Here is a 26964-nt window from a genome sequence, read left to right on the forward strand (position 1 = left end):
TCAAAGTTCCTGTTGACCTCAGTGGAGCAGGACTTCATCTGAAAAAATTATTCATGGCATTGACAGTGTGGATGGAGCCTAGCACATTGATGAAGCTACTGAAAAAAATAATAAATAGTACTACTAATAATTTTAAAAGATATTTTCCTGTGTTCATATTTGTCTTCCAAGTATTATCACAATCTTCTATAAATATTTTTTGTTCTTTTGCTTACCTTTAGTTTTGACTTTGCATATGAAATATCCCCAATCTCACTGTAGAAAATTAATGAGAGAAATAAATTCTATGCCAACTATATAATTGTGCTTGATACTTGTGCTGTTGTCATTAAAGTGCAAGGGACTGTGATTGGAGGATCGTATTGTGTTTGTAATATTTATAATAGCTCCTTCAGAACACAGGAATTAAAGCAAGAAATAATTCCATTTTGCTCTTGCAAAGACTGTAGTCAGGATGCTGCAGTTTTAACACAGTGTAAAATGGGTTCCATTTTCATTTTTTTGGACTTTTTAAAAATCTTTACAGAGAGTTTTTTTGTGTTCTTTTCAAACAGCAGGGAATTCTGTACTTTTTTCACACCCAATTGCCTATCATACCAGGACTAACTCTGCCTGATCTTGACAGACTAAGTAGGTGCTATTTGTTTTTGACACTGGTCCCCTCTCTACCTTGTGTTCCATTTATTGTGGGTAAAAAAATAGAGGAAAATCGCTAAGTCTAAAGCAGGAGTAGGGAACCTAATGGGGCCCCCAGCTTGCCTGGATCTGGCCCCCTGAGGCACAGTGCTTCCCACTAGAATTGGGGAGTCCGTGCTGACACTCCAGCCACCCTGCTGCCGCCCCACAGGGATAGAGCACACAAAATCTACTAGCCTGGGCCATCGTAGGCTCTGGTGTGCGAAGGGAATGGTGTTCTCTCCACCATTTTCCCCTCCACACCTTATTCCTTATAGCTATCACTTCAGCTAGTTAAATGGCAAAATTCGGTATGTTCATGGCGGACCCACAGTTCATTATCTGATATTGCAGGGCTATTCAATATGTGGCATATAGACCGCATGCAGCCCATGGCCTGTTTGCAGCCTGCAGTGCAGTTTGGATTTACACAGGGCTCAACATGAGGCCCATCAGTGGGAGCCAAAGCAAAAAAGGAGTCAATATAATGGTCTTCTGTTGATATTTGTTTAGTAGTTAAATTCCTGGACTGTCGTTGCTCATTAAAAGTGCTGTCACATGGGTGGAAATCGGGTAACTATTGCATTTCATTAATATCAGCAAAACTGACTTACATGGGGTCTGCGGGTTGTATAGTCTTGCCTTAATCTTTGTATTCATATCTGTCCGTGTGAAAGACGCTATTTGCATATATGTTTGCATGTATATGCAACCATACTTAAGTGGCGGCCCTCGGCATGTGCTGTAAGTATCATTGTGGCCCCAGGAGCTTCCAAAGTTGAGAAACTCTGTTCTATTGTGATAGGGTATGTCTACACTGCCACCCTAGTTCGAACTAGGGTGGCTAATGTAGGCATTCAAACTTGCAAATGAAGCCCGGGATTTAAATATCCCGGGCTTCATTTGCATCTTGCCGGGCGTCACCATTTTTTAAATCCCCGTTAGTGTGGACTCTGTGCCCACGGCTACATACGGCACGGAGTAGGTAGTTCGAATTAGGCTCTCTAATTCGAACTACTAGTACACCTCGTTCCACGAGCCTAATTCGAATGTAGGCCTAATTCGAACTACCTACTCCATGCCAGATGTAGCCGCGGGCACGGAGTCCGCACTAATGGGGATTTTAAAATGGTGGCGCCCGGCAAGATGCAAATGAAGCCCAGGAAATTTAAATCCCGGGCTTCATTTGCAACTTCGAATGCCTACATTAGCCACCCTAGTTCGAACTAGGGTGGCAGTGTAGACATACCCAGAGGCTACGTCTATACTGGCGCCTAATTCCGGAAAAGTCATGCAAAGCAGGTAAGTCAGAATAGGGAAATCCGCGGGGATTTAAATATCCCCCGCGGATTTAAATAAACACGTCTGCCGCTTTTTTTCCGGCTTGGGGAAAAGCTGGAAAAAAGTGTCTAGACTGGCGCGATCCTCCGGAATAAAGCCCTTTTCCGGAGGATCTTTCAAGTAGGAATAAGAGATCCTCTGGAAAAGGGCTTTATTCCGGAGGATCGCGCCAGTCTAGATGCTTTTTTCCGGCTTTTCCCCAAGCCGGAAAAAAAGCGGTGGACATGTTTATTTAAATCCGCGGGGGGTATTTAAATCCCCCGCGGATTTCCCTATTCTGACTTACCTGCTTTGCATGACTTTTCCGGAATTTGGGGCCAGTGTAGACGTAGCCATAGAGTCACTTCATATTCCCATCATTTCCTCCATAAAGGTTTTTCAGAATACCCCCTGAATCAGGAAATCTATCCACTAGTGTTCTATCCTAAGCTTCATGTCTCCGGAGAAGAATCTAGCCAATGCACAACTACATATCAGAAGGTTCTTGCCTTCTACTTAAACACAGCCATGGCCTTCAGGACCTTTCCCAAACTCTTCGTATCCTGTGTTAAAAGGAAGAAAGGGCAATTCATTGCCACACAAAGACTGTCAAAGTGGGTCTTAAATCTCATCTTAAAATGCTATGAGACTACAAATATGCTCAGAGTGACAGCATTCTCCACTAGGGCTTAGTCCAGGCCTATAGCCTTTCTGAAAGGTGCTCCTCTAGCAGTAATCTGCAGATCTACAACCTGGTTTTCCAATCCTGTGTTTGCCAAACATTACTCTATCTCATCTGCTTTCAGAGCTAACAGGATATTTCATGACTCGGTCCTCTGACTTGCTTTAGATTTGCCTCCTTGGTACCTGACTCTGCATTGAAATATTGCTTTGGAGACTTTTGTGTTGGAGCACCCATAGGGACAGTAAACAAGAGAAGGAGGAAAGGTTATTTACCTGTACAGTAACTTGAGTTCTTCCAGTTGTTTTGTCCCTTTGGTTGCTCCACCTTCCTCCTCCCTGCCCATCTGCTGCAAAATCTCTGGCTTTGCCACTGAGAAGGAACTAAGTGATGGCAGGTCCATGCCCCCCTATCTGTGCCCTTGTATGGAAGCATGGAGAGGTGCTCTTGGCAGGCATGGACCCACAGAGGCTGCCTTACAGTCTCCATTTGAGAGTACATAGATGTGTGCGTGTCCTGTGTGGATCACCCATAAGGACAAAACCTCTCAAAGAACTCATGTTACTGTACAGGGAGAGAACCCCTCCTTTTATTTGACATTGTTTGGCACAAAGACTAAATTGAATGAATTGGTGGCAATTTCAGATTTTCAAAACGCATGTAATCCTTGTTAGAACTGAACTATTTGCAGGAAACAATGGAAGAAATCATGGCCCCATTGAAGACAATGGAATGGTTGCCATTGACTTCCAGAGTCAGCATTTCACTCTGTATTCAGGGAAGGTAACCTCTCTGTACATATTTAGATTTTTATACTTTTGCATATTTCATGAAATTATTCAATGAATGGTTTATTCAAATATATTTCAGCCTAAAGATTGCTCACAAGGTTTTTGCTGTACCTGCTATGGGAGTATTTGTTGTTTGCAATTTGCTGTGTGATTGGTCAGCCATACTGCTACATATTATTTTCTGCTTCTTGACTGGACAATTCCCACCAAGAGTTTCAAGATATTTGCATAAATATTTCTAGGGAACAGTCTTGTGTGAATATCTGTTCACACAAATTATTTTTCACACTTTCTCACCAAATTTAGTTGGTATCTGCAGATATTTGTCAAAAGTAAATAGCAGGCTGTGGAGCTAGTCAAAGCAGGTTTTGTTCCAACAGATGTTCACAAATCTTTTTAGTGGTATTATCTTAACTCCTAGCACTTGCTTGTGATGAATTGTTTCTCCAATGCATCTTTAACTTTTTGATCATAATTACCACTGCTGTGTAGTAATTAGTGTAACAAGGATTTGGTAGGTTTGCAGCATATCTGAATAACTGTGAAATCTCAGCAGCAAGCACTTTAGGTAAGAGGCTAGAAACAAGAACTATTTAGGAACAGGAAACTGACTCTCCTCTTACAAATATATTTCTATGAGCCAAGGACCCTTTTGTGATAAATCTTATTGATCGAGTTTACAATCTGACAACTTCCCATGCCAATAAAAAAAGTTTTGTTCATAGACTTTGAAAATATGTAAAATGGGAGCTTTTTTTTAAAATATTTTTCAAAAACTGTCAGGAATAGCATCTTTCTGCTGTAGAGATAAGATAAAATATAAACTTGTGTGAATTACAAAATCAGTCAAACGCTGCCCTTGCCTTTCAATCAGATATATTTATATGTAAAATAATACGTTAAAAGCATGTTATAATAATAATGAATAAATGTGCACATGAAAATGAAGTGTTGGTTAAGAAATAACACTTTAAAAGAGCTCTATTTAAAAACTGAGTTAAAAGTACTGTCAAGTAGTACATCCGTTTGTGAGCCATTTTTGTGTCTTTGCAATCACATTTTCCTATTTTTAAAATTGTTATTTCTCTCCTTATGATGAGTCACACAAATGAGGAAAAGTAACTGCCTCGTATAGAAAAAAAAGTGAAACTTTCTGTTCACAAAGTCTGTTAAATGAACAAAATAGAAGACAGGGGAAAAAGGGGGCTATAATTTTCTTTCTTGAGTTTCCAATATAGTGATCTTCCAACAATATTATGCTTCAGTAATGTTTTATGGTGCATTTACTGATATAAAACAAATGTATAGGAATAATTATGAGTAGTTCACTTTAATAAATTTAAAGCTGGTTCTTTTTAAATGTGGTTGATAGTATATGTTCAATGTAGAGTATCTGTCTTTATAAATGTTAATTTAGTAGGGCCAATATAGACTTTGTGTAAACAGGCCAAACTCTGATATAATTAGAATTTTTCATAGCCCTCTAACACCAGAGCAGAAATTGGCCCAGTATATATTTGAGAACTATAACTGGGTTATCAGTGTTTGAGGACGAGTTAGGATTTAACCCAAAACCTACTAAAGTCCATCAGTCTTCCCTTTAAGTCAGACTTCTAATGAGGTTTGGAGTTATTATAGTGCAGAATAAGTGGTTTTGCTTTTCTTAGGTGACAGAATGGTTTTCTCTTAGCACGTGAGCATTAATAGATATTAAATTTGATTTCAGACAAGTGAGAGGAACTGGGAGCAAGAGAGGAGCATGATAAAATACCAAAGAGAAGAGATATTTTCAGTGATCTGGGGAGGGGGGGAGTTAATGTAATTCCATGCGCCTATCTGAAATGAACTTGTAAATATTTTCATATGTTGCAAAGTGAGAGCAGAGTCTCCAGACACATGTTGTACTCTGAGCTGTCTAGACTGCTAGATTGTTAACCCAATGGAATCGTTGTAGAAGAGAAGCTGTGGGAGGTAGAAGAATCAGAGATTGTAGACATTTTTACAATGTATAAAGATAGGCCCACCTCATGAAAGCATCCTGAGTCAGCCTTCAGTTTTGCAAACTACAGAATTGCAGCTGCAACTAATTATGGGCATAAATGACAGCATTTACACATGTTTGCCTGGTTTGCGGCTATAGTAAGTTGGACATATGAATGATAGTTTTGTGCCCACAATTAGATTCAGGCATAACTGTACAGCCACAAAATTTGAGGCTCTTTTTGAAAATGAGTCTCAGTGTCCATGTCTGTGTGTAATTCTACAAATAGAAATCTTTGTAATTTTAATAAAAATAGTTCATATACAAGTTTCTTTACAGAACATTAAAATTAACCAGTGCACCAAAAAATGCCTTTTGTGTGGTAATGTATAGGAGATGATAAAAAGCAGGACAACTTTCAGTCCAGTAGTCTTATTGTAGCCATTTTTTCCCCTCCTGATTGACTCTTTAAGCCTTGCCATCGTTTCTTCCCTTCTTCCAAGACTTATCCCTGACCAGAGGAATGGTGTGAGGATTTTGTTTTCACTTCCATCAAGTGCCAACCGTTATATTCCCAACAGCCTGGAAACATTCTTGAAGAAAGTGGTTAGTTATCTACACTGACAACAGTGCATCATTGTCTTGGCAAGTTAATTTGTAATGACCTGAGCTCCAGAAACCTTTGTGTGTAGGAGCCTTGGCACCCTTCCCTCCAGTTCAAAATGCGTGGACGCCACTGTACTTGTCCAGTTTAGCTAACATTAGAGACATCCTGGTGATAAATCCATTTTTTTTAAATCTGGAAATTATCATGTAATTTTCCCATTGTGTAAAAGTGGCAGAAGACAAAGGAGATGACAGGTATATACATTGTCTGTGCATTAACCACTCTTCTTCCGAAGTTGAGTATGGAGTGAGGTTGGTGCAGTAGTACAATCTGTAGGAGCTTAACAAAACAAGACTAAAAGAATGACATTTACATTTTTAGATCCAAGTGTGAAATTGAGGCCTCTGAAGTAGGAAAGCTCCCACTGAATTCAGGCAAGCCATGAATGAATCCTAATATTTTTTGTATAATTTGTTTTCTGAACATAGTTTGTTTGAAGGCTGGCTAAGTCTCTTTGTGTGCAAGTGTAAGTGTACTGTGACTTTTGTCCAGTCTACAAATCATTGTAGCAAAGGTAATCCAAGAGGATTTGCCATTGAATCTTATTAACAGATTGTTGTTGCATGAATATGGTACAATGTAAATTATATCAAGTAAAAAAAAATAGGAAGTGTAAATTTAAATAAGGAGTATGAATTTATATACGTCAAACAGGCAACCATCTTGGTGAAAACTATTTTATTCCTTGTCTTAATATTGCAGTCTTCAAGATGTTATATTATTTTAGCTAAAGTTTACATATACAGCAAAGGAATTGTCTATTGGGTAATCCAGGTCGTTCCCCCTGCTACCCCTGCCAGAGTAGGCTATGTTTCTCAGTAGAGTACTATCAATTAAATACTCAATTGGTTTGGTTTCTGATAGTTTTCTTCTATAGGACTTTGTGGTTGGGATTTACCATGAAAATACTGCATGCTTCCAACAACTCCATAATTTTCTGTGTATGCTAAAACTTTTTTTGTTTTGAGGGTAGTAAAGGGCAGTTCACAACTAAGGAAGCTTCTTTTTTAATAATAATGACAAAATTTGATAAGTTGATGCAATCAGCAATTGAGAGAAACTCACAGGAAAGGACTCTATATCCCTCTTCAATATGATCAATAACATCACACTGTTTATTTGAATTAATTAACCTAAATGGTCATTTCCAGCTGCTTATTTTTTGACAAAAGTAAATAAATGACCAAACTTTCAGGCATGTTAATATTTGATTTGCAGATAAGTGCATAAATATTGGATTTGAAGATTACTTTCCAGAGGACTGCATTAAAATTGCAAGACTTTTCCATTATCCTTCATAATGGAACATGAAATTAGAAACTCGTTAATGGAAAGAAAAAATTCTCAACTCTTTTCTGAAACTTCACAGTAATTTAACTTTATGTTATCACTTAAAAAACAGAATATCCTGCAGCACCATAGGGACTAACAAAAAACGTAGACGGTATCATGAGCTTTCATGGGCATAGCCCACTTCATCAGATGAAACAATATAGCTTTTTTAAGTTTCTAGCTTCTTTTCTAGGACTAGAAAGGTAGATATTAGACTCTAAAATGAATGAGATTTAGACTCCTTTTACCCTGCATTTTGTAATTAGATACAAGAAACAATCAAGTTATAATTCTGCCTTGATTTCTTCATTAGTTCTAGAAGGAAGCCCTAAACAAGGAGTTAGCTTGCTGATGGGCAAAACATCAAGGCTACGTCTATACTGCGCATTGTTGCGCAAGAAGATATGCAAATGAGGCATGGGTGAATATCGTCATGCCTCATTTGCATACCTAATGAGATGCCATTTTTGCGGAAGGGGGTTTTGCGCAAGAAGGAGCTGTCTACACTTCTGAAAATAAGTGGCAGAACGGCTCCTGCGCAAGAGGGGTTTTTTGTGCAAGAAGGAGCAGTGTAGACAGCTCCTTCTTACACAAAACTCCCTTCCGCCAAAATGGTGGCTCATTAGGTAGGCAAATGAGGTGCCGCGATAGTCATCCCTGCACCTCATTTGCATATCTTCTTGCGCAATAATGTGCGGTATAGACGTAGCCCCAGGTTCCAGGAGATCTGATAGTTCATGAAGTTTTTTGTTCTATTAATTTTTTTTTTTAAGGTTGTGTACTTGTGACGGAAATGTGAAGAAATGCTTCTTCATGTTTTAATTATTTCTGAATGTTATAGCAAATGATCTATATTTTAAATGTTTCCTTGTAAAAAGTAATAGATAATTAAAGGGTTCTACAAAACCAAGGGATTTGACAAATAAAACACTGCTCTTTTGCTAGTGGCAAAACAACTCAAGTTAGCCTGCAGCTCTTAAATCCAGTGGGTTGTATTGGCTCTGACTTGTACCTGATGACATTTGTTTGGTATAGATGAGCCAGATGGGCAATATTGATTATATCTCAAAATATACCGGCAGCCTTCAGTACTGAAAGGAGAGGGCTGCATCATCTGAGGATGTTACAATTCGGTTATCAGGCTAATTGTGTAGTTCAGGGGTGGGCAATAATTTTTGATGGGTGGGGGACATTCCAAGATTTTGGAAAGTGGTCAAGGGCCGCACTCTTCCGTGATATTAATGGAGTAGACACGGGGTCTGGGATGGAGGATGGGTGCAGAAGGGAGCTTGGGGTAAAGGACTGGGGTACAGGAGGGAGTCTGAAGTATGGGAGGGAGTTTGGGTGAAGGAGGCAGTTGTGACCTAGGACGGGACTGGAGTGCAGGGGTTTGGGATGTGACCTAAGGTAGGAGGAGATTGTGATCTGGGTCAGGATACTGGAGTGCCAGGTCTGGGTGTAAGAGGGGGACAGAGGGTTTGGGTATGTTGAGTGGGGGAAGGGGCAGAGAGTTGGGGCAGGAAAGGGCTGGGGTGCCAGAAGCAAGCTGTGGCCAAGAGACTTACTTGCCAGCTGCCAAACTAGCCTGCCTGCCTACAGACTTGAAATGTTTCCCAGCCAGCCTGCTTGCGTGGCCATGTACTTCAGGAATAACTGAACCCAGGAGAGGGGCTGTGGTTCTTCTTGGCTGCCTGTTACTCCAACAAGCAGCTCCCATTGGCTGGTTTCTGCCAGAAACCGGACAATGGGATTGTGTTGGGGGCTGGGAGGCTCCTAAAACTTCCCTCCTCCCCTCCAGTTTTAAAACAGAAGTGGAGCCCTGCAGCCGGGGTCTGTGTCGCGCATGGGGCTGAAGGGCAAGCTGGGAAGCCTGCCTGGGGTTCCCCACTGCCTCTGTGGGCCGGATCCGGTGGCTTGGTGGGCCTTATTCAGCCCCCATGCTGTATTTTGCCCAAGCCTGGTATAGTTGATACAATTTGCATCTACTATATGATTAGTCAATAGGTCTGCTCCGCAGAGCTGCTGCAGGGGTAGTTCCAGAAGCCAGCTCAAGCTGGGACTGAGCAGTGTCAGCTTGTATGGACTCTGGAAACCGCTGGCACTGTGGCTCTGCATTTAAATGTAGTAAGAGACGTCTCCGGAGCCAGAGGTTGAGGATTTGAGCCCTGCCCCCTGGGAATAGCCACCACCAGCTTGGTGATGGCTGGGCCTGAAACCCTCTGAACAAAGGAAGGATAAGGGAGCCCAGAATGTAGGAGGCTGGGGGGCACCTCCAGTGCACAGTGGTTAAGGTACCCATCTCCGGAGCTAAAGGTCAAGGGCTCAAGCCCCACCCTCCCCAAAATGCAGAGGTGCAGTGATCAGCATGAGCCAGGACTGCTGGGTCCCAGCTCACGCCCAGTCCAGCAGCCCCAGCTCGCAGCAGCCAGGGCTGGCCATGGACAGGGGCTGCTGCCAGTCCCTGCCTAAGGCCAGCCCTAGCTGCCATGAACAGAAGCCCCCTCTGGGACCCCCATAGACAGTGGCTGCTTCACAGCAGTCTCCCCTGTCCCACCCCCACAGCCCCTGATAAGAGGCAGAAAGGGGGGAGCCAGCACCCACCTTCCCCCCAAGACAGCGCTGGGGTGAACTGGCCTTTAAGCCAGCTAGCTCACCACAGCACCAGCTCCCTATCCCGCTGTGCCCCAGAAGCAGCAAGGGGGAGGGTGCAGCAGGGAGCACGGGGCCAGCAGGGGGATAGGGAGCCATCTCAAAGGCTGTAGTAGCTGCAGTGGGAACCTGTGCGAGCAAGGGCCTGCTTCATTCCCTGCTTGCACCATTTCCCCACTGCAGCCCTGTCCGTGCGTCCCCACAGAGATAGTGCAGACGGCACCCTGGATACAGTGCTGGGGGGAACTAGCTCCTACTCCTTCTTGCTGCCTCTCTCTGATAGAGGCAGCAGAGGGGAGGGGAACGACAAGTGACTAGATGAGTCACTACTCAGCTATCCAATAAGCTTATGATTATCGGGTAGTCGACTAGTCGCTTACATCCCTAGCATCATCCCTGGAAGGCAGTACCTTTCCTGACATTACATTACATTACAGGATCAGCTAATTTATGTTTCACATGTTCTGCTTTCTGGGAAGTAATTCTGAAAATGGAAAAACAAATAGATACCTACTTCAGACAGTCACAAAACTACTTGTGAGTGTGCACTCTAGTCTACTTTCAAACATAGCTTGATTTTTTCCAAGTCTATTTCTGTTGCTGTATGGGAGTTAATCAGTGTCAGTAACATTTCAATTCTTTTGGGTCAGCAACAAGATGCCCAGTGTCATTTACTCTAGACTTGAAAGTGCTGGAGAGAAGGGATATACTTGCTCTATAACAAAGATCAATAAAGTTTTACTTCTGATTTCATGTGCCTTTGATAGAAATGTACAATAATTCAGCAAGAAAATAATGTTCATTTTCTGAAAAGTTCTCTCAAAAGTAATTATCTGACTTCTTTAAAAGCAGGAATCAATTACATTTTAAATATAAATGCCTAGTTTTTCTTAGTGATACTTTATGTTGCAGTTTTGTTTGTAAAGGGTTAATAAACGTTATAAACATATTACAGATGAGTAGAGTGAGGAGTGGATATTTATAATGATATGAGCAGAAAGTGTTTAAGTCTTCATAAGCCACTGATTGACCTTTAGACTTTCTAACAATGTATAAAAACTGGTTCATTATTTATTAAAGTGTGTATTAACCTTTTATAAACTATTTATAAATGGAAGTCATAGAAATCATAACAATTTTTTTCCATTTGTCTTTAATAGCTTCTTTATTTTGAGTTGTAGTGATAAGAAAACAGCAATTGACTTTTCCTTTTCTTCTTCCTAGGTTTATTAGAAAACAAGGCCTGGACAGGCTTTTCCTAGAATGTGATACACACATGTGGCGTCTTGGAGATCGGAAAATCCCAGAAGGAATCACTCTGGATGGAGGATCAGACTGGTTCCTACTGAATAGGAAGTTTGTGGAGTATGTCACCTTTTCCAGTGATGATCTGGTGACAAAGATGAAGAGGTTCTATTCATATACTTTGCTTCCTGCTGAGGTGTGTGGATTTACAGAAGCCTCACTCTTCAAAGCTGACCTAAAGATCACTGAAGTCATTGGGAGTCTCTGTGTTGACTTCAGTGGGCTTTGGACCAGGCCCCATGTATGCTCAATAGAAAGTAATTTTATGATGATTAAGTCTTTATATGTTTCAACTGCTTTTTCCCCCCTTTGGTTGGTTGTTCATATTTTGAACCAGTAAAACTATTATAAATTAACCAAAACTTCAAGCTTCCTTTGCTTACAAACATCCTTCTATAAAGACTTCAAAATGCTAATAAAGAGGGAGACCCATATCTATAAGTAGCTTTCCTAATCACATCCATCCCTTTTATTAAAAAAACAAGTATGTTAAAATCAAAGATCCGCAAACAAAGATTTATTGTTCAATTCAAAACTCAGCTGGAAGGCACAGTCACAAATAATCTAAATCACTCAGAAATCACTCCAGCTGTAAGTGATGCAGAAGGGAGTACAGACTAGAACTTGCTTCAATCTAACATGTAGCAGTTTGTCAGCAGGGCATGCATTATCTTCAAATAGAGCACGCACACTGACATTTTCACAGGCTGTTCTACACCTGCCATGCCAGGCAGACTACTCTCATAGCTTGTCAGACTCTTTCTCCAAGGTATTAATGTGCTGTGTGTTTCCCAAGTACCTCTGAGAAGGGTGTCTAATGTCTCTTTTATAATGATATCAGCCTTCCTCCATGGTAGCACGGGGCTTTGGTGGATTGATGAGACCAGTCTTGCAAATATAGACTTTTTATCATTCAGCTGAGCACAGTGGTTCTCATAATTTGATGGGGTTTATTATTCCACACACGTTAAATAATCTCCCTTTAATCCTATTTCTGCTAAAATTCACTCCTTTTCTCAGCTCTGATAACCTTTTCATCCATTATCTTGCAGAGAATTTCTGTATCATTATAAAAGGACATAGGGCAATGAGTAATTGGGTAGTAGGTTTTTTTCCTCGCCTGACTGAGAATGTATGCCTTTATGGGTTTAACCAGACAATTCAAGCGTAAAATCCATATTCACTGGGCTGTCATTTAACATTAAAAAGGGTAGGGGGATTACTTGGGGGTCAGCCATGCTAATGCTATGCCATGTATTTATAGATCTTGCTATAGTCATTTTTAAAGACAAGTCACTGCTCCTAAAAATCATCTTTTGCAGAGCTAAATTTGATTGTGTTGCACTGCTGCCCTCCATAAGGTTTTCTTACGTTAGGTCTATATGAAGCTTCCCAAAATCATTCTGCCTTTGTTGACCTGTTAACCTGCTACATTCAGTTCCCATTACATATGATTTATGTAATAGCTGAAATTATGATGATATAATTAGAAGAACCCAATAGGAATTGCTTCATTCTCTGAATCAGCAAATAAAGACTTAAAATGTCAGAAATAATTGCAGGAGACGGGATATCCTTTTTGTAGTGGGGTGAGTGTTACTTTTCAGTATGCGGTCACCCAGCTAGCAGCGGATTACAAGTAATCCTTGGTCTCGGAGGTAGACAGACGAACTGAAGAATTGACTACCTGGCTGTTTATTTTTCCATCAGTAACAATAGTGGAGGATATACAGTCTGAGAGTCATCATAGAAAATGCTTTGCAATTGATCATCAGTATGTCTCTAAGAAAAACAGTTCTAAGTGTAGTAGACCACAGGGTGACTTCAGAAGACAAAATAATGGGGATCCCTTGGAGCTGGAATTTCTCAGACAATTTAAATAAATAGCAAGGTAATGAGATCGGTACCTTTCTGTCTCAGGCTCAGTCATTCCATTCTAAAGAGCTATAACGCCTGCGACCGGTTAGTCTTTTGGAGCATGGCTTCACCCGAGACATTATTACTGTTTGGCTGTGTCCACAGGGGGCTATACTCTCTAGCCTATATTGAAGGTACCAAGGCAAAGCTACAAGAGTAAGTGGGTATCCTCTGACTTCTAAAGAGGAATAATCCAGGTCGCCCAAGGTTCAGGCCAGTAGACTGGCTTTCTGAGCTGAAAGCCAAGATGAAAACAGAAGTCTGAGGAGCTGAATATACTGAACTGTTGTTTTCTTGCAGTCCTTCTTTCATACTGTCCTGGAAAATAGCCCTCACTGTGACTCCATGGTGGACAATAATTTGCGCATTACTAACTGGAACCGTAAACTGGGCTGCAAATGTCAGTACAAGCACATTGTTGATTGGTGTGGCTGCTCTCCTAATGACTTCAAACCAGCAGACTTCCACAGATTTCAGGTAAGTCAGTTCACTGCTCGCCATGTGTCAGAGGGGCTGTTTTTTTGCCCTTTTGATGTTGGAAGCTGTCTAATTTAGTGTCTAAAACAATAAAAGGAGAAAAGAAGAAAACAACAATAGCAAACTTCGGGCCTGATCCAAAGCCCATTAAAATCAATGGAAAAGCTTCTGTTAGTTTAGGCATTGGATTAAGCCCATAGCGAAGAATCAAAAAATGTGGATTTGACACTGGTATCCATGGTTGGACTATGTGATTTGTAAATACCTATTGGCAGTGGTTAAAAAGTAGATAGAAATTGTAGAGAAGGGGTGGGGAACCCAAGGCTCTGGGTTTCCCATCTCTTTTGTAGAGGGAGCTCTCACCACACCAGCCCAGGAGGTGAAAAAGCTGAGAGGAAGCACTGATCCTCAAAGCCCAGGTGAGAAGGGGGCACTCATGATCTGTTCACCCCTGAAATTCATCCCAAGGTAGAGAGTCCATAGTAGTCTCTCTGCACCCACTTAGGACCTGCAGATCTGTGTGGGGGCAGAGGGAAGCGTGTGAGCGTTCACACTGTAACAATATCAGCATTGCGAATGTTTTTTATTTGATCACAAGACTCTCTGGGTGCGTGTAAAATTGCAAGATTTTGTGCAAAAGCAGTTGCTTTTGCGCAAAAACTTGCCGGCTGTCTACACTGGCCGCTTGAATTTGTGCAAGAACACTGACTTTGTAATGTACAAAATCAGTGCTTCTTGCGCAAATACTTTCATGCTCCCGCTCGGGAAAAAGCCCTCTTGCGCAAGAATACTTTCCCAAGAGGGCCAGTGTAGGCAGGGAAGAACTGTTTTGCGCAAAAAAGCCCCGATGGCTAAAATGGCGATTGGGGCTTTCTTGCGCAAAGTCGCGTCTAGACTGGCCATGGATGCTTTTGTGCCAAAAAAAAAGCATCCGTGCCAGTCTAGACGCGCTTTTGCGGAAATACTTTTAAAGGAAAAACTTTTCTGTTAAAAGTATTTCCGCAAAATCATGCCAGTCTAGACACAGCCTCTGTGTCTGGATTCACGCTATCCGATGAGAATCATGCTATGAGATGAGAATCTATGCGGCGCCAAATTTCAAAGTAAGTTCTTTCGACCTAGACTCAGAATAAGCTATGCAATTGTGTATCTTATTCTGACAGAAGGGGGCTGACTAGATGCACCCCTAGAGTGAAAATGAGCACCCTCGAAAGAATTCCTTATACTAAGATCTGTAGCACCTTCTAATTCCATCACTCACCAAACCTGGCATACAAAACCTGAGCAAGATCCAGTGTAAAAAAGCCAGTTTAAAAGCTAATTAAATAGAATGGAGAGGTGTATACTAATACATCCAACATTCTGTATAGAACAAAGCAGGTCATTTAAAAGGGGCTGATCGAAATCTAAGAGCCTCTTCCCACATATGGCCCCTCTCCAAGAATCCTGTTAACACTTTTAAACAGCAAATCTATACATACTAGCCAATTAGCTCATCATAAGACAGGATTTTCAGGTCTCTCCTCCACATCGGTCTTCTCTCCTGAGCAGCCGGTCTCTCTCTCCATCTCTCTCTCTCTCTCTCTCTCTCTCTCTCCTCCTTCTCCTTCTCCTGCCCCCCCCCCCCCCCCGCCGCAGCTCTCCTCCACCTCCTGTCTCTCTCTTTCTCTTCTCCTCCCCTCCTGCCTCTCACTCGGGGGACCGCAGAGCCCAAACGGCCTGGAGCTGCTGTCATGCCGCACATCACTGCTCCGCTCCCCTTCGCCTCCCGCCGTGGCGCTCGGCTGACTTCTGCACCACTCAGCTGGGCCACCACGGGGGAGCAAACAGAGCAAGCGGCGGTTTGGGCTCCCTCACCGCAGCCCGTCCGTGTATGTCACCGCCCCACCCCCCTCTTGCCGTGGCGCTCAGCTGACTGGGGAGCGCGGGGCCCAAACGGCCGCTTGCTCCCCTGCGGCAGCCATGGCAGGAGGCGAAGGGGGGCGCGAAGGTGATGTACACGGCTGAGCCCTGCCCCCCTTCGCCTCCTGCCATGGCCCTCGGCTGACTTCTGCACCACTCAGGCGGGCCACCCCGAGGGAGCAAGCACCCATGCTGCATGGGGAGTGCGAGGCCCAAACAGCCGCTTGCACCGCTTGTTCCCCTGCGGCGGCCCAGCTGCGCGGTGCAGAAGTCAGCAGAGCACCACAGTGGGAGGTGAAGGACATGACTCAGGCAACAGCGCCGCCCAGAGGGAACAGCCAGCATTTCAGCGTTACAGACTCATACACTGGGTTACTATATAGATGATAAACTATGCAGCTAAAAGGTTGTTTTCAGCCCTTTGAAATCCAATCTCTCTGTCCTTCCCAGAGCCCTACCAGGAATCGTGAAATATAGAACCCAACAGAAGCTATGTTCAGCTCACACTGTTTAAAATTCTGTTCTGGCCCCTCTTCTAGGCTTTTGTACTTCTGCATCTGCATCTTCTTTGCTCACCTCTTATAAATTGTTCCACTGCTGCAGGGGCTCCATGTCTCATGCTGATTGCTCATCATGAAACATTTGCTCCATCTCCCCTGCACACAGTGAGTCATTATATGCAGGAGATATGGAGCTGACTCTCGACATGGGAACTGGTGCGAAAGAAGGGAAATATCAGATTCTGTCCCGAGTGCTCTTCACAAATTGCTCTGTACAAATTGACTCTACTGCATTGTGCTTAATTGGTCTCCATGTAAGTTAACATGACAAAATCACTCTTCACCCATCCCTCTGTACCTTTTATTTGCATCTAGTGGCCTAATTAGATATAATGGGCCATGTTCTGTTTTCAATCACAGCAGTTTTACACCTGGGGAGCATCCACTGATTTGGATAGAATTAATCCTGACTTACATAAGTGTCAGTGAAGTGGATAATCAGGCTATATATATGTGTATGTGTGTGTTCGCTCATTCATTCATTCATTCATACATACATACATACATATAACTAGCTTGATTTGCCACATGAGAAATGTTTCTAAAGCTCCTTGAACAGTTCACTCTCTGGGTTGAGTCACTGAAAAAAAAATTAAAGGCACATGTTTTAAAGGAGGAATAAATGAAGAAAAGGGAAACAAGTCTTCATGACCACTAATCGCTGTGCTTCTTCACCTCACTGACCTGTCCTGTATGGCCAACATTAGCTTATTACTTCCCATTCCAAAACAGCTAAACCCATTGGGGATATTTAATTAATTGGCTGAAGCAAGTAAATGGAAAAATTACTATGCTTTCCGGTACAGGTTATTTGGCTTGGATGGGAGGGGCTGCAATAATCCATACCAGCAAAAAATCAAAATAGATCTGAGAAATAGCCTCTTCTCTTACTAGAAAGATTACAATGCAACCCATGTTTTTTCCCCTAAAACCTTCTCTTTTTCCCTTATTTTAATTAGCTTTCAGACACCAAGTATTGGATCTAACTTGCTTGTATTTTGATTCCCCAAAGCAATTTACCATATTGCTCCCATTTAAATGTGATGTTCCTTCCAAATTCAGGAGAAGATTATTTATAATGACAGTATATTCAGAATACAATAGAGGTGGAATACTGGGGAGGCTGCTGTAATCCTGTTCATGTAGGGCTTCCTACAGTGGTAACATGGTCCCTACACATTTTGTGCATGTTCAAAAAACGTTACCACGATGCTGATAGAAAGCCTTTCACTAAGTGCACTTGAAACGTATTATCTTGGTCTGGGAACCATTATGGAGCTTCTTCTTTTGTCTACTATATTGCATCGTAGCTGGTAGTTGTGCATTTATTTCTGATTGCAAAGAACTTTGTTTTGAAAGGGTGCAATCCACTCCTGTACAGAGGGTCAGCACAAAAGCTATGCACCACTTAAGACCCAGTTAATTTTAAGGGCATAAGTGGGACATAAAAGTGGCTGATAGGTCTTGTGCTAGTTCAGTACACAGAGATGAGTTTGAACAAACGGGAACTAAGGAGTGCTTGTAAACTAAGAGTTTCTGTACATGGATATGATTGTGCATAATACTGGGCTCCCGAAGTGAAATTACTCCCCAGGTAGCCTCAATGACCAATGCAAAACTTCAGGATGCCAGTTACACCTCGCAAACAACAGGCCGTGAATTGGTGTTTAGCAATGTCACTATAATAGCCAAATTCATCCTGGAAGTCAATGGAGTTACACCAGAGATGAATCTGACCCTACAAACCTGTTGAAAAGTTTTCCACATACTATGACGGGCCTGGGCAAAATACGGCCCAAGGGTCAGATTCCCTCCGCCAAGCCACTGGATCCAGCCCGCAGATGCGGCTGGGAGCCCCAGGCAGGCTGCCTGCTTGCCCCGCAGCTCGGCACACTCTTCAGAAAAGCGGTTGCCAGGCCGTTTCTCTTTCAAAACTGTGATCCCAGAGGAGAAGGGGGAAGGCTTCAGGTGATGTCCCCACCCGTAGCCCAATCCCATTGGCCGGCTTTTGGCCAGAAACTGGCCAATGGGAGCTGCCTGTTTGAATAATGGGCAGCACATGAAGCACCATGCCCCCGTCCCCTCCAGCTCAGTTATTCACACAAGCATGTGACCCTTGAGCCCATGCAGGTGCAGGGCAGACAGGCTGGCTGAAAAACGTTTTATGTTCTGCAAGAATTTAGCTCGGCAGGCAGACAGGCAGGTTGGACTGCTGACTGGTAAGTCTCCTGGCCAGAACCTGCCTCTGGCACCCCAGTCCCTCCCTTCCCCAACTCTCTGCCCTCCTACTCAACATACCCAAACCCTTTGCCCCCCTCCTACACCAATACCTCGTCCCAGATCTGGCACCCCAATCCTCTTTCCCAGATCACACTCCCCTCCTACCCTAGGTCACAACCCATACTCCCATACCCTAGTCCCCTGCCATAGGTCACAACTCCCTCCTGCCCTAGGTCACAGTCCAAAACCGTGCACCCCAATCCTTTGCCCTAGGTCACAACTGCCTCCTTCACCCAAACCCCTTCCCAGACTCCACTCTCCCTCTTACGTCTCAGTCTCTTACCCCATGCTCCCTTCTGCACTCAACCTCCATCCCAGACCATGCACCTCCTCCATTAATATCATGGAAGAGTGTGACCCTCACCCACTTTCCAAAATCTTGGGAGTGCCCCCCCCCATCAAAATTATTGTCCACGCCTGTACCGTGATGATAAGAGGTTACTAAAAAATTCAAGCTCTTTGTATTCAACAGCCGGTTTTTCATAGATTAAAGCAAAGAAACAGTGAGCTATTCATCCTCACTCTTCACTTCTCTGTACAAGCTCATGTCTGAGTACCCTTGAGAGATCAGTGTACTTTTTCTAGGTAAAGAACATTTGCTTTGACTTTGTTAGGATTTTTTTATGTTGAACTCCCCCAAATGGATCAAGATGACCCCAGATATCCTTTGCCCATCTTTGATCACTGATCCTATAGACATTGTTCTCATACTAAGTTGTTTGACCACTGTAAGTCAGCAATTTAAACTGAAGAAAGTAGTCTCCTCTCCCTGTTTTTTCCATATTAGTAATAGTATTCATTTGTTTGCATTACAGTACTGAGAGGCACCAGAAAAGATATGGCCGTAGGGCTAGGCGTTGTACATACCCACTGGGAAAGAGAGAGTTTTTTGTAGAAAAGATAGACCAAGGATGAGAGCCAAAACAAGGACAGAGGGAGGTGACATGACTTACCCAAGGTTACACAGCAGTTCAGTAGAAGAGCTACTGTTCACTTTTTTCTGTAGCCCGCTAATACTTGTTTGCTTGGATCATGACATTTTGGTTCATGTAACAAATTACCTACCAAACCCTAAAGGAAAGTTACACACCTCTTAGGTGTAAAAAAACAACAAATGGTCTGGTAGCACTTTATAGACTAACAAAACATGTAGATGGTATCGTGAGCTTTCGTGGGCACAGTCCACTTCATCTGAAGAGTGTACTCACAATTTATATCTTTTTGCTGTCTTCTAAGAGGAAACAAATGTAAATACACTCTTTCCAAAGGGAAAGCCTAAATCCACGTAAGCAGCAGACTCTTGATTTAGCCCTTCCACAGGTTCCATTATGCTCCCCCTTTCCTCTGGTAGACTTCAAATCCTTTTATTATGCAATGGCCATAGTCATCTTGGAATTTCTATCCATCTCTCTTCCTGCTGTTTGTCATGTCCTATCTTTATTTAGATTATAAGATCTTCAAGGAAGGAATCATATCCTCTATAGATACTTTAAAGTGCATTTCTATGAGCTATAAAACCAAATATTTAGAATAAAATTATGTCTGGTCCTGGACAGGTCAATAGATGTCTCTGGGGTGGAGTAAGACGTTCTCTGCTTTGTGCACTAGCATAGAAACCTTATGCTGTATGTTTGGGGGAAGTGTAACTCAGACACCTTTTGGGTGTGGTTCACTGTCCCATGTAGTGGCACTTAGGACACTCACAGAGAAAGAGAATGAGTTTCCTCTACAGCCTTAGCTGAGAGCCAGCTGCCCTTCAGCTCAAGCTATGGAAGCTCATACACTAAGCTTCAGAGGTCCCAGGTGTCGGTTCCTTCTGTTGGCGTTACACAATTACAGAGTTTTACTTAACACTGTTACTCCAGCATTACTACTTAACTCGTCGGTGGCCAGGGGTAAATGCAGCTTGTATTCTTAACTCCAGCCTAATCCTTAGAACGAGAGGTTTGGGATTGGAAACAGGAACTAACTCTCAGGTATTTTTTCTTTGGTTATCCACACAGCAAACCGCCAGGCCAACATTCTTTGCCCGCAAATTTGAAGCTGTGGTGAATCAAGAAATCATTGGCCAGTTGGACTACTATTTATATGGTAACTACCCATCAGGCACACCAGGCCTCCGGTCATACTGGGAGAATATATACGATGAGCCCGACGGTATCCATAGCCTCAGTGATGTCATGCTGTCCATGTTCCACTCATTTTCCCGCTTGGGCCTCAGGAGAGCTGAGACGTCATTGCACACTGATGGAGACAACAGCTGCCGGTTAGTTTGAAACTTCTTTCTTTTTTCCCTCTGAGAGCAGGAGTCTTAGATGTTCAGGATGTGAGCCAAAGACATGTAAAGATCCCCATTGACTACAGTGAGCTTTGTATCAGAGCTGAATGAATGTTGGAGCATGATATACAATATAGGGTGGCTGTGCTGGAGTAGAACGGAATGAACGATTTATCCTCCCTGGGAATTTCACCCATATTGTTGCATTGGCTGTTGCTCATACAGGGTTTGTCAGCTCTGGGTTTGAGAAGCTGTGCATATTTTAAAGGTGTTTGTATTTACTGATATATACTGGCTATGCAGAGTTAACATGATGCTTGACCTTTGTTTGATACACCTCCTAAGGTTAGTCAATAGTGACAGGTTTCAATTCGATAGTGGGTTTTATTTATAAATTTAGTGAGTGTATATTGACATTCACGGCTCCTAGATACTTAGTCTCATTTCAGCGGAGGTCGTGCTGACATTTTACTTTCCAGAAAGCCGAAGAAAGGATTTCAGTCCCTCAGAAATGAGTTGACGATCCTTCCTCCTTGCCCCCCTCTTTGAGCAGATATTCTGTATGATGATCACAAGAACTAATCATGGGAGTTAAGTTTTCTTGAACAGTTGCAATAGCCCCCTGTAGCTAGTGATGTTTTAAAAAGCCTCAGGCAATGTTTCCATTAATATGAATCAATTAATATTTTTTTAAAATCAAAGATGTTAAAGAAACACTTTTATTAAAGGTTTTCCATCTATAAATCAAGTGAATAAAAATCCATTTTAACAAATGCTTATAATTAAACTGATATAATTTATTTCAAAGCAAAGTTAAATCTTGTGCTAGGTGTTTGTTGTCTCCACTCACATATTAAAGCTCTTTATTATATCAAAGCAAGGATAAAAGTCTTCCCTTTCTGCTGTAAAATGTAATTACCTCTACATTGTTTGTTGTGACTTGTGTGCCCTGCTATCTTTTACCCTAACAGAAAACACACTTAGGCTAGCTCTGAGAATGTTAAAGCCATTCCCTGAGAAATAGAGTTGGTCCCTCGTGTTCTTGAGTAGAAACCTAATTCTCTGTGACCTTCTTAGTCAGGCACCGAAGTGCTGAGTACTGTCCCACTTGGGCAACTCTTAGCATTATGTGATCTAGGTTTCCATTATAGCTTACTAGTAAAGGCTGTAAAAGTAATACAAAGTTTGTTTGTTTGTTTTGTTTGATCAAGAACTCCTCCTAAACGGTAAGAGTGAGGACCACCAAATTCAGCATACAGCTTCCTCTTTTCTTAAAGCAGGGGTGTCCAAACTTTTTTCAAAGAGGGCCAGATTTGATGAAGTGAACATGCGTGAGGGCCGACCATTTTGCCTGACATTCTTTGAACCATTAAAATTAAATGCAAATTAACTATTTTATGCAAAGTTTATTGCAAACAGCATACTTTTCATTTCGTCACATGGATGACAAATCTAAACAGGTGTTCAATCACTCTGCCTTTCATATCTGAAGGCCAGATGAAAAAAAAATCCAAGAAGCTGAAATATATGTCAGGAACATTGTAAAGTACATTACATATTATTGGTAATAAAGGTTGTCTGTCAACTTTTAAGTTAAAAAAATATGAACAGGAACATAACACCAAGTATACATGTTGTATCCAAATATATTTATAACTGATTTAGACCAACTGACATTAACTGAGATTTTACAATGTATTCATCTCAATACATATGGATTCGTTGGGGGGCCATAAAAGATAGATATTGCCAAATAACCTGTGGGGCCGTATTAAACTGGAACACGGGCCGCAATTGGCCCACAGGCCGGACTTTGGACATGCCTATCTTAAAGCAACATAAGAGTTTGGTTGTGCCAAGAAAACATCATGTACCTAGCCTAGAATGCGATTGCTTCTCATAAAGCCAAACAGAAAAGAGACACAATCACCAAATCAAGGACAGTACTCAAAATTGACATAACCGAGCAAATGTTGAAAGAGGCCGAACCAAGATCAGACAGAAAAATAGGATGAACCTGGAATAGGATTGCTTCTCAATAAACCTTACAGTAAAGAGTTGGAATAGTGTTCTGTTTTAGCACAGCTATATCAGTGCTTGAAGTTTGAAAACGTGTTATTGGAAACCAAATTGGCTATAGCCCCTTTTCATTAAAACATAGTGAATTATAAGCATTTATAGGGATAAAGAAAAAAATACGTTTGATGGAATTCCTTTTTTTTAAATGTATAAAAAATAAAACAACACACATTTTCATAAATCCTTTTTTAAAGAAATCCCACTTAAACATGAACTTCATAAAAATAACACTGTATTTTTTCAATAAAGCATGTGCCGGTTCCTTTTATTTAAAAAAAAATAATAATAATTGAGTTAAGGACCCATGCAATGCCAGGTAAATCTGCAGTTAGTAATAAGTAAAGGTGGTGATGATCATGGGAACAAGCAATCCCAACCTTCCACTAGCAAGCAAGTCATGTTTTAAAAAGGTTGCACCAACTCTTCCTTTCTATTTCACCCACCCAGCCCCGCAGAACTCAGCAAGTAGAACACGTCTCTGTGAATTAATCCAGTGCTCATGAGAGCGAGATTTCATTGCACTGAATGGAATTGGGCACTAGCTCAGCTGGTGCATCTCCAGTGTCCTGACTTGCAGTGCCCTCTGCTGTTCCTGTCATGGGACTCCCGTGAAGAAAACATACCAATCCTGGCCTACTGTGTGAGGGGTTTTTGACATGTGTCTATCCTTCATTCAGTACGATGATATAAGATTGGTTGCAAGTGGAAGAAAGCCACAGGAGTGGAGGTCTCTTGTGCACTCAATCTTCAGCAATTGGAAGAAAGAATGGCTTTCCTTGAATTTGTATTTTTCATACATATGTGGCAAATATAATATCAGGATTTGGTTCAAAATTACCTTGTAATTGTAATGCAAGTATAAATGGGACAGTCCCGTAAAGCAGGCATCTGTTGTTACTGTAGCAGTGAAAGGTGCTTGGATGAGATGGTGATGGGGGTCATAAAACAGAGACCGATATGAGATACAATAAACTGTATAGATAGCAAACATGCCTTCTGCATTAGTGTCCAGTACTGGTTTCAAATATTCACCAGTTGGTTAGGCTGTTGGGTACAGAAAATGCAGAAAATGGACCAAAGAAAGAATGGATTATCTCTAAAATTCAGTGTAGTCGTACCTTCAAATGGAAGGTCCTTCTCAATGATCCACAAGCATTGTTAGAAACTTATCAAGGCTGTAGATGTCAGTGCTGTGTAATGTACCGACAGTCTCAGAGGGGTAGCCAAGTTAGTGTGTATCTGCAAAATAAAAAGAAGTCCTGTGGGACCTTAGAGACTAAGGGTATGTCTACACTTGCAGCCTAATTTGAACTACGGCTGCAAATGTAAGCATTTAGAATTGCAAATCAAGGTTTAGGTTGGACTTTAGGAAAAACTTCCTAACTGTCAGGGTGGTTAAACACTGGAATAAGTTGCCTAGGGAGATTGTGGATTCTCCATCTTTGGAGATATTTAAGAGCAGATTAGATAGACATCTGTCAGGAATGGTCTAGATGGTGCTTGGTCCTGGTGAGGGCAGAGGACTGGACTCAATGACCTCTTGAGGTTCCTTCCAGTTCTAGTGTTCTATGATTCTATGTCTATACACTGTTGCACTATGGGGGAGCATCAAAATAGCTCAGAATTATTTTGAAATAGCACAGCCACACTCATTGGAGCCTACCTCAGGTTTAGAGCCCCAGAATTACTCCAGGGAGGCACCAGGAAGGCAGACACTTCCTGGGCTGCTTGGTCAGACAAGCTGAAACACATGCTTTTAGGGGCTCCTCTCTCCAGCCGCATCTCTCACACCACTGCTCCCCTCTCTCTCCCATCATGGGACACCAAACGGACGCAGTGTTCTCTGGTTGCCCTTGAGGACACCACAGCACTGACACCAGGGAGCCAGAGCTGCTGCAAAGCAGTGCCAGGCTAATGGCCTTGTGCTGCACCTCATGGTGCGGTTCGTCCAGACTGTCCACATACCCATACGTCGTCTAGCAGAACGACGACCAGCCCAAACTGGAAGATCCCTTCACCCAGGTCCTGGTGCTGCTGCTGCTGCAAATGTCCCTCAGCTCCTTGGACACCATCAAATGCTGCTTCTGGCAGAGGGAGACCAGTTCCGACTGGTGGAACTGCATCGTCATGAGAGGGAGTAGGAGACTGCTTGACTTTGCCCCATTCTAGCCAGTGCTACTAGGGTTTGTTTCATGAAATCCAGGGGATGTCTAGGCTGCAGTACAATCCCTGTGGTACTGATCCTCAAACGCCAGGTCAGCTGACTGAGGCTTGCAGGGTTAAACATAGCTCTGCAGACATTGAAGCTCAGCTTACTATAGACATTCGAGCCCCCCTCATGGGATCTCAGAGCCCAGGCTCCACCGCAAGCCCACAGGTCTCCATTTTATAGCCCCACAACCCAGCTCCCACAAGCCTGAGTCAGCTGACGTGAGCCAGGCACAGCCATGCTGTGGGTCTTTCATTGCACTGTGGACACATCCCCACTGTCCACCCGCCCCTCTTTCAGAATGAAATTAGAGAAGGACTTGAACATCTTTGCAGAAAGTTTGGATCTGATTATAACTCGAACCTTACTTTGCATTGGAACCCCGAATCTGAACACCTCTCAATCTGGACTTTGTAAGCTGATCTCCCCACCACTCAGTCTTTGAAGTCTCTCCAGAGTTCAAAGTATCCACCTTCTTGCAGCACTGTTTCAGCAGAAAGGATCAGTAAGAAAGTGGTGTGTTCTGGCCCAAAGAGAGAGCTTAGAAGCAGTTTAGCTGTGAATGCCTTTTAAATGAGAGCCTGTTTTACTAACAATTGTTTCAGAATAGTCAGAGAGCCTAAGAGTACTGTATATGATAATGGGTAATGAACACATTTAAAATCTCTTCATGACAAAGTAGCGTATTCCTGAGTTGAAACTAATGTCCCTCTAAACCATTAGCTCACAATAAATGGTGATTTTCGTGTCAATGTGTGTGCACTGTATGTTTTCCAGATACTACCCCATGGGCCATCCAGTTTCCGTCCAAGTCTACTTCCTCGCTGATCGTTTTCAGGGCTTCCTAATCAAACATCATGCAACAAATCTGGCTGTCAGTAAACTGGAGACTTTGGAAACTTGGGTGATGCCAAAGAAAATGTTTAAGATTGCTAGTCCACCCAGTGATTTTGGAAGGCTGCAGTTTTCAGAGGTAAGCATTCCCATTTTACTGGCCAAGGCACATTTTTGGTACAAGCCAGCACCCATCCCTGTTGTGTAGCCAAGACCCTCCCCTCACCCTCCAAATGGTACCAACCTGCCAATTAGCAGAGCAAAACAAAAAAAATCAGCCCCTGGAAGTTGTCACGCCAGGTGACCACCCTATTCGCCTGGATCCTAGAACCTGCCCTGACTCTTCAGCCATTTCTTTACAAGCATCTGAGGAATTTGCATATCAATTCATCAGCTTTTTCAAATGTTTTTTAGACAAGTCATGAGCGGAGTGGCTCAGTAGGTTGGTGACCAAGTCCTTCATTATGGGAAGTATCGATGCAAATCATGATTTATGGTTCAACCGTGTAACATGCTGAACACTTCCTGCAATATTATAAATGTCCTCAGATCCCCTTGAGTTAAGTGGGAGCCGAGGGTATTTATCTCACAACAGTTGATTTGTACCGTATGGGAATGAGCATCTGTGTCAATTTCCCCATTCAGGGAGACTCCGGGAAGCGGGAGGGAAAGAAGCACTGTAGCTCCAGAGTGAGGCGGACTGTGTGTGATGGATTCAACTCTTCTCCAGCCTGTGTGGTTAGATCTCCCCCTCATGAACATGCTGAAAAAAACTAAAATTAGGAAAAGTCAGGAAGTAAAATGTCTTGTGGCTGGAGTATTGAGGCAGGAACATCAAAGAGAAAATCACCACAGCACTAGCTGAGATTTACCCACAAATCCTGTTATTTCCTCGTGGGACTTGTCCCATTATCGGACACACACACTGAAAAAAATATATCCCTAAAATACAGCATGAAAAATATACCAAAAATGGAACCTAATATCCATATGGTACTTTTAAATATATATCTGTTTAAACAATTT

At 42.5% G+C, this 26964-nt stretch overlaps 1 protein-coding gene across 1 annotated transcript in view; it reads left to right on the forward strand.

The window, feature by feature from the left end:
• XYLT1 (xylosyltransferase 1) overlaps positions 1–26964 on the forward strand; it is a 399566-nt gene that overhangs the window by 327617 nt on the left and 44985 nt on the right. Inside the window, exons 7-10 of the mRNA XM_075899380.2 lie at positions 11322–11538; positions 13620–13796; positions 20542–20804; positions 25882–26077. Coding sequence (XP_075755495.2) covers positions 11322–11538; positions 13620–13796; positions 20542–20804; positions 25882–26077 — 853 coding nt within the window. The remainder of the gene's footprint in view (positions 1–11321; positions 11539–13619; positions 13797–20541; positions 20805–25881; positions 26078–26964) is intronic.

The sequence above is a fragment of the Pelodiscus sinensis genome, chromosome 15, assembly GCF_052426305.1.
Source record: "Pelodiscus sinensis isolate ZL-2025 chromosome 15, ASM5242630v1, whole genome shotgun sequence".
Lineage (NCBI taxonomy): Eukaryota > Metazoa > Chordata > Testudines > Trionychidae > Pelodiscus > Pelodiscus sinensis.